Here is an 11,072-nt window from a genome sequence, read left to right on the forward strand (position 1 = left end):
TGGATTCTTGCAGCTCATCAAGCTTCCTTTTCATGCCCGTCGAATAGTTATTTGCAAGCACATGCAAACTTCTATTCTCGTGCTTAAGCTGTTTGATCTCTTGCTTAAGAGTTTCCACCTCCACCATCAATGATTCCACTTGACGAGATCGAGCAAGTAGGCGTTGGCCCATGTTGGACACAGAGCCCGCGCACTGAACACTGAGAGCTAGGGACTCTTGAACGGCCAACTCATCGGACCGTTCTGAAAGCAACCTACTATCTTTTGGAGTGAGGAGGTTCCTAGCTACTATCTTAGCTGTTGTTGCGTCCTTCATCACAGAGTCTTCACCTGTCAAAGGGCCATTAGAAGATAAGAAAGAAGGGCACCATACATTTACCTGACGCGGCGCACTCGGATCACTGCTGAGACTCAAATCTAAGCAAATGTTAGACGGGTTAGCCATTGTCAAAGGGTTAAAAGAGAAAGGTGGATGGAGTAAAATCTGAAAGGGCCGAAGACGATTTTCACAAATGGGCAATCTTCAAAGTGTGCATGTTGGAGGTGATCGTTACCTCTATAAAAAGGAAAGGCGACACGACCAATTCAAACAGCCGGATTTTCCTGCGTAAAGTTCGGCGACGTTTTCGCGGCTTTTCAGATAATGCGTTCAACTTTGTCAAAAGATCTCTGACAAAGTTGAAAACACGTGAAGGTTATCATCCCAACTACGCACTTTTGCCAACAAGCGTGGTGACAGAGCCGCACCCGTGATCACTACTTGCCATTCAGAAATCGAAGAGGCGTTTGCTCAGAAATCGAAGAGACGTTTGTCGACAAGGGTAAAAGAACAGTACCACCACTTGCTATTGGGAAATCCCTATATATGTCGACCTTCATCTTTTATGGCAAGACAGACCTGAAGAAAATGTCCAACTCTTCCTCACCTCTGAGGGCGCACTCCCAGCAAAGCCTCTTGAAATACTCAATTTTTTCTCCCCCAAAGAAGATACCAGATACCTGGAGTACAGATGAGGCAGAAGGAAATGGTAGATCGAAGCATGTGGAGACAACCACAACAAATACATGCGCTGATTCATTCGCCGTTTCTTCAAAAGCAAAGGTATCTCATATCATCAAGGTCAAAAGCAAAAGTATCTCATATCATGCTCTTTCCCTGTCTTTTCCTTTGCCCTTGTTCTTACTCGCATGGCAAAGTAAACGAAAGCAATCAGCCGGCACTTGGAATCAGTCTTCCGATCTGGAACCGACTGCCTGGAATCTATTCCCTGGTTGCTTACCTAGCATTGCTCTCGAGTAGTCATCTTCAACGGTTGATACACTTTCAGAGAATAGACCACTTCTGCAAGGGGAGCAAGTAAGGCAAGTGAAAATGATACATTGAAGCATGTGGAGACAAGCGCAACAACTGCATAGGCTGAGTTATCCTCCAACCCTCTTCAATACAAATTGGAAAGATTGAACAAAGAAACAGATAAAAGGAGTAAGCTCAGACCTTCAGGGGAGACCAAAAGAATCATCCAGACCAGTTCAAGAATAAGCCTGTGGAATCACCAAAATCAAGCCTCAATGCAATCACCAAGGAGAAGATGGAATTTACATTCCACAACCAGATTTGCGTCCCTAAACTCTTCTCTTTGTTAGTTACATCATGCCATGTTTAGTATGTTTAGTTGCTGTTTTTATGTTTACTTTTGTTTGGTGTGATTTTAAGCTTAAAACATTGAGGACAATGTTTGATTCAAGTGTGGGGGGGTAACTAAGTATATCTGATGCAAATTCGTAGGATTTTATCACCCATAACTTCAATCGTTGTTCCTTGCTGTTTTAAGGTGTTTTTAAGTTGTTTTAGAGTGTTTTAGTATTTTTTGTTTTATAACTCCGAAAAGCACATAAAAATTTGAAAAACATGTTTTGAAAAACCTAAAAAGAGTGTTTTGAGTCGTTTTTGTGTGTTTGTGTCTTAGGATACCTTCCAACACAATGATGAGGATTTGGTTTGTAATTGCATGACTGTTAAAAAGAGTTATAAACATGGAGAAAAATTTGATTTACTCTTGGTATATGCTTGGTTATGGTTATAAAGTATGACTTCACATGCAATCATAAAAGAAAAATTCGTTTCTGTAACATGCTTGAAGGAAGGAACTCATAATAACGCTACATCCCTGTGAGACTCGAGCCATTACTTTCTTTGGAGAGTTATAATCTGTGATTCTTTGTTTTCTAAAGTTGTTGCATGATCTCATTATTCCTTGCTTGGTTGCTACTTAGAATGCAATTGTATCATGATAGAACTAAATGCTAGAACTTATATCCGTTTCATTCAAAGCATGACATTGAATTGCATAACATATATCAAGATGAAGTTGTGTAGTTGCCACCATAGCCAAATAGCCTTACTTCCCATATTTCGTATATGTTGTAAGTTTTAACCCCGTTGAGCCTTGTTTAGCCCATGTTCTTTGTTAACCCATATCATCCTCACCTAGCCTAGATTAGGACCATCCGTACCCTTGTTCTTGAAGCATAGTAAGCATGACGGAAAATGAATTCCTTTTGATTAATATGTTGCAGAAAATAAGTGTGGGGGAAGGATTATTGATGAGAGTTGTTGTGTCATAGGCACGGCTAGAAAAGAAAAAAAAAAGAAAAAAAAAGAAAAAAAAAGAAAAAAAAAGTCATGAAAAAGAAAAGAAAAATAAGAGTTGTTTGAATCTCCCCTATTTGTCTAAAAGTTGTTTTCTGCGCTCTAAAGGAAATTCTAAGTGCCTAATTCATTACTTTGCTCACTATTGCTCAAAGAACTTTTGTTTATCCCTATCTTTCTTTGTTATCCAAACACCCCAAGCCCCAGTATAACCCGTGACTTCAATCTTGAGTGTTATGTGTTTCAATTTGTGGAGTTTGAACTTGGTATGAGCATATGGTGTCACTGGTTCTCGCATCTAAGTAGGAGCATTCCATTCCTGAGATCATACCTAAACATGCTTATTAAACTCCAGAAATTGCTTTCTTTGTGATACATATATGTGAGTGTTCGTTTTTATATTTACATCAATCTTCTCACATATAACTAGTTTAGGGTGTGTAGTCAGAAAATCTGAGTGAAAATTGAGTGCATATCTTGTAAGGAATTGAGCAAATTCTCTAAGGCATGTTACTACATTCAAAACATGGTTTTAAATGCTTAATTATGAACTAGTATGTGGTGACTATGATTAAGTATGTACTTAAGTGTAAAGATAACCAAAATCTGTGGGAATGATGATTTTTAACATGTCATGTGCATTGGAAATCCCTGAGGCAACGTTGGAAGGTTTAAGATTGTCTTTGGTTTGTTTTGTTTCGTTTCGTTTTGTTTTGTTTTTCTGTTTTGCTCGAGGACTAGCAAAAGCTAAGTGTGGGGGAATTTGATAGGAGCATATTCATGCGACTTAAATGGCTTGTTCTCGTACATTTACGTTGTTATTTCTTAGTTCTTTAAGTCTTTTAAGTTAGTTTCGTATGTTTTCAAGTTCTAAGGGCTAAAGGAGCAAAGAAGTGCATTTTGGGCCTTTTGGAGCACTATTGGGCTAAGGATGGATAGCTTATGCTTGGAGCCAAAATGTTGGATGAAATTGAAGGCCTTGTATGCATCTTAGGACATAAAACAAAGGGTCTAGCCCATTCTCTTCCCAAAAACCATCCTAACCCATGCATAACCTACCAATTTCAGCCACATGCACACAAATACATTCATTGCCGTGCACACTCCATCCCATTTTCAGCCATCCCACTTCATCATTGCAGCCACCATTCACCCTAGTTGTCAATCACATGCTTTCCCATTCTATAATTCATTCACATGCATCTTTAACCCTTCAATCACATGTTTTCCCAACAAACAAATCAGCCACATGCATCACAAACAACCCATTGTCGTGCATCCCTTGCATTTCCAGGATTCCCATTTACATTTTCAGCTTTCCACCAACCAACCTAGTTGTCATTCCACATGCATTCCCTTCTTTAATCATTCCTAGCTGCCATTCACATGTTCTCCCATCCATTCTCTCCCTATAAAACCATGCAATGCATTCATACAATTCATTCCATTCACCACAACACAACACACAACACAAACACCATTCTTTGCCGTGCATCCCCTTCCATTTTCTGCATTTCTTCTCCTCCATTGCAGCCACTCCAACCATTCCCCACTCCATTCCACATACACCTAAAGCCCTAAACATTTCCTTAGACCTTGTGCCGCAACGAAGAGGAAGAGAAGAGGGCCTAAACGTTCATACAATTCAAGGTTGAGTTGTTGGAATGTTTAGGTGTTTCTTTGATTTCAATGTTTAATTTCAATTCTCTTTGTCTTGTACGTATGAGGAACTAAACCCCCTTTAGCTAGGGGGTGATTCGAAACCATGATTATATATGTAAAATAAGTTGATTACTTCCAGTTATCATTGCATAAGTCGTTAACGCAATTTACTTAACCGTTTGACGGATAACTTATTCTTGTATGTTTATTAGGGAGGCCTACTTAATTTGCATGCTTGAATTTGGAGCTAGAATATTAGGGTGTTTCACCTAATCGTCACAAACTAATATTCACAAGTAGTTAAGGTTGTTTTCACAATCATGTTAAGTAAATTCCTGGCAAGAGTATCATGCTTCATAGTTACAAATGCCTTGTCGATGCTTATGATTTCCAAAGAACGTAATGATTCTAACCTGTATCTTTATCATGCTGTTCATATAGAGAACTTGTTAGGAATAATTTGATTGCGATGCATATTCATCCAATTCAATGATTCTAGGGAAATCTGAAGGTTAATTTAAGCGGACCTAATTAACTTGGAGCGTCGAGGTTCATAACTTATTGAATTGATAACTGGAAATTGATTTACGTTGCATATATTTCATGTGTGGAGAAAGAACCCCTTAGCTATTCCATTATCTTGTTTTCAACAAATTCGTTTAACAATCTGCCTAGTTTCACAACTTGTTTTGTTAATTCAATTCTCGTCAAATCAAAACCCCTCTTTACTTTCTTGTTCTTTAGTGCTTAGAATCTGTTTAGTTTCTGTTTTAAAGTGTTTTGAATCAAGCCATAATCTTAAATTCGTCCAAAATTGGGTTTAAGGTCAGAAACTGCCTAGTTAGTGTTTTTAGGCAGTTTTGAGTCTTTTGAACTTGTTTTGAGTCCTTTGAGTCTTTGTGAACGTTTTTAACTTTATGTTTTTTAGTCAGTTTAGAGGTTTTAGCAAGCCCTCCTAATCCCCGGTCTAGAACGATCCCTACTTGCATCCTTACTACAATTTCACAACAAGAGGGTTAATTTGTGTGCGTATAATTCTCGCATCATATGTCAGTTTGGTATCAGAGCATAAGTTGGGCAGTATTGCATCCATCACACACGTGATGAAAGCATTCTAGGTTCTTGAACCTACGCATCGAATCTTGCCACCTCGTCGACTACGAAAAATGTATTAGTTTTTCCTAAGTTTTGGGTAGCTTTGTCGACTTGTCGACATTTTGGAAGATTACTTTGACGAATGCTTTTAGACTTAAAGCGAAGAACTTCATTGCCAAAGAAAGATGTAGATTTGAGACTAGTTGATGGCCCTAAAACAGGGTTAGTTTATCAATAACGGTGTATTATCAGGGATCTATAAATCAATTCCATCACTATTATTTAGCCATCGTTATTAAGCCTTTTGAGAATGGAAATCAGAAATAGTTTTGGTTCCTTGGCAATGTCCGTTAGAATACCACCTATTAGAATTTCTACGAAGTCTACTTTCGTCAAGATTCCAGAATTGTATGGAATGACAATGTGGTGCTACAGAGGTAGCACTCGATGGAAGAACATCTTGGGACAATCACTTTTCGTCCCTGATAACACTAATCTTACCAAATGCACTAGTGATTATTCCGGATCTTCAAGAGGAAGATTGACTTCTGTTTAAGTTCATCCTAAAATAAATTGTTAGAAAATTCTTTCTCTGGCCTTAGGACGTTCCAGCCAACGCTAATTCCTAAGTTTTCTTTTGGTGATGTACTCGTCATTTGATGAGTATAGGCACCTGTGTACGAGTTGTCATACCTACAGTCAGTAGGAATTTCCGAAGTAGAAAGTGTTTTCCCTAGAATTTTTTAACCATTTCACAGGACCAATTCTTTACCAATCATTCAAAACCATTTACCGAGCAGGCTTTTACCTGTAATGAGCCTATAGTGGCGCTATTAATTGGCAACATTGTCTGATATCCAGAAGTTGTTAACTAGTATTTAAGCAGTATGATTTCTGATACCAGACACATGCTAGTATCTGGGAGTGATACCTTTTTGCTGGGACACTAGTTTACAGTTTTAGAGTAGCGAACAATATCAAAATATCGGATATGTGTCAATTAGCGGCGTGATTGGTAGATTGATTGTCAGTGACTAAATAAGCTGAAGAAACTAAATCATGGAAGCTTAGTAGCAGACCTTATATTAAGACAGTAAACTCAAGGTTATGTTAATCATATTACCTATTTAGGTAATCAAAACTTCTTTGACTACCCACCTCTCGATCACTTCCACAAGTTGACCTATTCGTGAAGGCGTAAGATTGAACCCTAGGTTTGTACCCAAACTTTAGCAACTTGATTGGGTCTCATTTAAAATCCTATTTCGAATTGATGGTCTAGTTGACTAACCTTTGTAACTCGAATTTTCCTCTATAGTTTGATAAATTTATAGTATCAGTGATCTTTATACTTACCTCGACCGTGAAACTAAATTCTTTAAGCTCTGTTAGTCAGCTTTATACCAGATTAGATCGACTAACTCGTGCCTTACTATGAGTTCACATCTTTGGCCCAAGCTCACACCCTTAAGCTCTTATTGAACCAATAGAACCCCGAAGTTTTCTTGCAAAACAAACCTTTAATCCTGTTTTTACATCTATTTTGATTAAACCTGAAATTTTCAATTTTTAATCCACCTCTTTTCCTGCAGAACATATGTCAAATTTGAACAAATTCGACTTCACCGCTTTAGATACTTATGACACCAACTATCTCAATAGGCCCAAGATATCAAGATTGCACCTCAAGGCGATAAAGCTATCTGACACCATCCCCCTACCAACCCCAACACACACACACACACACAAAAGGCGCAAAGGCTTTCCCTGCCATCTTCACCCTACAACATACCTAGGTGAAAGCCAGCCCATCTGAGTAGTCCTGTACTGATTTGATTGTTTTGCAAAAAGCCTGACAAGATTTCTCCTATGGAAAGCCCCATCAATGGTGGAGGCTTCGATTTCTTATAGCAACAACTAGTAGCCGTGAACCTCATGGTAAGGTTGCAGTTGTGCCTTAAGGATCCGGATCCGGATGTGGCGGGCCTCTGTGAAGTGGGTTTTTAGTATCGGGAATCTAAAAGGAAAGTGAGATTCCCAATGAAGAGGCTGAGAGGTAGCCTAGCAAACGGGTCGTGTTTGCCATGTTTCGTGTCGTTTTCATGTAACACATATTATCTTAATGGGTCGTGTCGTGTCACACTCGTTATCTTAACGAGTCCTTAACAAGTCGGGCCACTTTACCCAATAGGTAAAATGACCAGACCTGTTAAGAAAAATATATATTTTTTTTCTTAAATTTGCACATACCACATTGTCACATATATATTACTTTAAAACATAAAAACACATTTATCGTTAAATACTACCTCTATACTCCAAAATAAGAGCCTAATATAAAAGCACCAATACACTATTAGTCTACCAAATTAGATCATCTCCGAATCTCCTCACTGGGAATCCTGGGAATCAATTAGTACCAATTGCTCATAAAAAATCGTGTGATCATAATTTTTTCTTTTTTATAATTTTTCACGCAAAATGAGGCTACCTTATTGTTGAAAATTAAAAAAGGAAAAAACTGTGTCCACAAGATTTTTGATGAACTGTTGGTATTAATTGATCCCCAAGATCCCCAGTGAGGAGATCAAGAGAGGATCTAATTCCTTAGTTTACTACAAAATATCAAATGTGCAAGGATATGAAAAATGAAAGAGTTTTTCTTTTCAACCTTTCTCAGAAGTTAAAACCTTACCAATGAAACTCAAAGCTTGCATGTTATTTCTTTTACAAAATCTTTCAATTTTCATCAATCATTATGAGGAATTTGTTTTGGAACTTTGGCTTGATCTATTGCCTTCAAGAGTTATGTTGATGATGTTTTCAGTAAGGTTTTCCACATCCGAACTCTTTCACATTGAATAAGTATATAAAAACCAAACATTATAAATCATTCAAATTATGAGAACTTTACCAAAATAATTATGAAAAGAAATAAAACAATAGTACTATACCATATAAAAATATATTACCTCATTTTTCAAATTTTCTAAATATAAATTAATATACATATATAATATTATATAATTATTATAGTATTTTTAGGGGTATAAAACAATTAAATTAATATTTTGCTTATTATGTATCAAATTATCCATGTATACTCGAATCAACCTATTATCTTAAACAGTATTTATCTAATTATCCGATAACGATCCAATTCGTTATCGTAAATTGTCGGGCCTACAGAGAAGGATTGTTGCGTGATGCTACGGTAATCGGCGTTCTGTGGCCAGGAAAGGTTGGGCTTCTAGTTTACGTTTATTTTAATTTTTCTTATTTTTTAATTTTTTCAGAAAATTAACAGTGTTTGAAAATAGAGTTAATGTTGGACAGGTTTCAAACTCTGAGATGGGCCGCAAAGAGCCATAAGAATTTTGGGGTGCAAAAGATATGAACTCTATTTTTTCGTTGTGTTATTAGTGAGACCCCTACACATTATTTATTTTCTCAGCCCAGTCCATACGTGGAGGGTGAGTCAGATTCGAGTCCAGACTAGAAAAGCGCATGAATCACTTCCAAAATTCCAGACAATCAGATCATAAATCAAAGATAATGTTAAAGAGATCAAATTTACAAATTAAATGATATATCATTAATAAAAAATAAGTATGTTAATCGATACGTAAATAATAATTTAATAATTATCTATCACATCATTTGATTTAAAAATTTTAAATAATCTCTCTAACATTACCCTCAAATATATGATTCAATAATAAAAGCTAAAAGTTATTAGATTGCATAAAAAGCAATACAAAAATACAAAGGTGTTCATCACAAAAGCCCCTACCTACCGTATATATATTTCCACAGCGATTTGTCCTTCCTTTCTTTTCTCTGCTGCCAAACGCTGCGTTAGCTTTTGGAGGAGGAGGAAGAAGAGTCCCCTTTGAAGATTAGGAAGCTGAGAGTCTCAAGTGTAAAGTAGATGAAGGTTCCTTTACAGTGAGTGAAAAAACAACCGAAATTTGATCCCACCACACATTGCCAACCGCTTCCATATCTCATGTCAAACTCCTGCATTCGATTTGCAAATACAAACCCACAAAATAATAATTACCAACAAAAATATAAAAACTAATTTATGTATATGTGACAATTAACAACGAAAGTATGTACCTTTTTGATGTGGGCAGCTATAGATCTGCAGTCAACGACATCGTGAAGATCCAGAGCTTCAGAAGCAGCTGCCATGGCTTGCATCTGCATCTTCACCGGCATATCTGTGTCCTCTATCACTGCTCTGCCTTCCAACATCCTCTCTCTCTCTTTTCTTCTGAGAGTGTGATACAAAAGAAAGAAACCCCAGTTGGGATTTGCACGATTTGGTAGTCCTTATCTCCTAGAAGCTAGAATTAAATAAAGAAAGTGTGTTCTTATCTCCTAGAAGCTAGAATTAAATAAAGAAAGTGTGTGCTTATCACTTAACAGAAATAGAAGAAGATAAATGACAGATGTTGCTGCTGGATGGGATGCGGACCAGGCACGTACTCCAATAAATATTGTTTTTAGCAGTCTTTTGTCCTCAATTTCTGGACATTTAAATTTTTTTAACCCTTTTTTTTCAGCATTTTCTGTACTGTTAGTTATAGACGAGTACAGCTAACGCCACCCTTATCGTAGTGTGTTTGGGGAGTAATTGATGATTTGCCACGTTATGTAACTTTTGTGTGTTCTATTTTTTTGGATAAGAACTTTTGGGTATTCAAGATGCTTTGTCTATTGTTTCCAGAATTTAAAACCTGTTCTTTGGGTAAATAATTAACTTTGGACTTAGAGGAAGTCCAAAAGAGTTCAATAAGAAGAGTTTCTGTCTAGAGCCCAGCACCAAGCCCATACCGTCCAACTCAAGAACAATTGGCGCTTTCCCATTAATACAAAGGTTAGGTGCTTACAAGAAAAGTGACAACTGATGGAAATCAACCTACTCTCAGCCCAAAAGTACTTTTCAGTAGCAATACAAGTAAAATATTGATGAGTCACTACCTTTCAATTGATTTCGGGCAAGAACAAAGCTACAGTCAGTCGGGCTAATTCGTCTATAAAAGGAGGAAGAGGGCCCAAAGACAAGGATACTCAACCAATCAAATAAACAAATATACAACTTGCCTCTCAGTCAAGCAAATACCCAGAAAGCCGTGCTTTATCCAAACTCTGCACCTTTTTAGCTTTAGATTTCCTTAGAAATACATCCTTTGTCTATGTAAAAGCTCTGCTACCTTTTCATAAATGTTGTAGTATCAATCTCCCATGTATAAACTCTTTTCCAGCCATCCCCTTTAACATACAATCCTTTCATAGCTGCCAAGAAAAAAGACCGCAAGACGTTTAACCTTGCTCGACAAGATGAAATCTTGTCCAACTCTCTTCGTTTTGTCTTTCAATTAATATATCTGGTGTTATAATGCATTCCCCAATTTATATTCAAGTTGTTTCTAGTCCTTTGATGATCCAAAGTTCCATTAACTCTCAGATCTGGTTCATTTAATGGTTTTATCATCATAGGAAGATTGAAATAGATTAAACTGATGACTTAATCAGATATGGACCTTCACCCTTTAAGCATACAAGATAACGAACTAAAAGTCCTTGGTCTCAAGGCATAGAAAAGAACTTAATGTGGACTTAACCCATCCACGACAATCCTTTGATAACAATAAGT

At 37.1% G+C, this 11,072-nt stretch overlaps 1 protein-coding gene across 1 annotated transcript; it reads right to left on the reverse strand.

Moving 5' to 3' along the window:
- Positions 1 to 9,043: 9,043 nt before the first annotated feature.
- LOC137749223 (dynein light chain 1, cytoplasmic-like) lies at positions 9,044 to 9,771 on the reverse strand. The gene is made up of 2 exons (XM_068489335.1): positions 9,530 to 9,771; positions 9,044 to 9,427 (listed from the first exon to the last, which is right to left on the reverse strand). The coding sequence occupies exons 1-2, from the start codon at positions 9,665 to 9,667 to the stop codon at positions 9,266 to 9,268; spliced, it is 300 nt and encodes a 99-aa protein (XP_068345436.1). The 5' UTR covers positions 9,668 to 9,771; the 3' UTR covers positions 9,044 to 9,265.
- Positions 9,772 to 11,072: the final 1,301 nt, after the last annotated feature.

Source organism: Pyrus communis, chromosome 11 (genome assembly GCF_963583255.1).
Source record: "Pyrus communis chromosome 11, drPyrComm1.1, whole genome shotgun sequence".
In the NCBI taxonomy this organism is placed as follows: domain Eukaryota; kingdom Viridiplantae; phylum Streptophyta; class Magnoliopsida; order Rosales; family Rosaceae; genus Pyrus; species Pyrus communis.

Excerpts from the sequence above, each read along its gene's own strand:
- LOC137749223 (XM_068489335.1), bottom strand. The coding sequence starts at position 9,667 with ATGTTGGAAGGCAGAGCAGTGATAGAGGACACAGATATGCCGGTGAAG. Across the intron at positions 9,428-9,529 it reads TAGCTGCCCACATCAAAAAG|GAGTTTGACATGAGATATGG; the intron begins GTACATACTTTC and ends AATCGAATGCAG.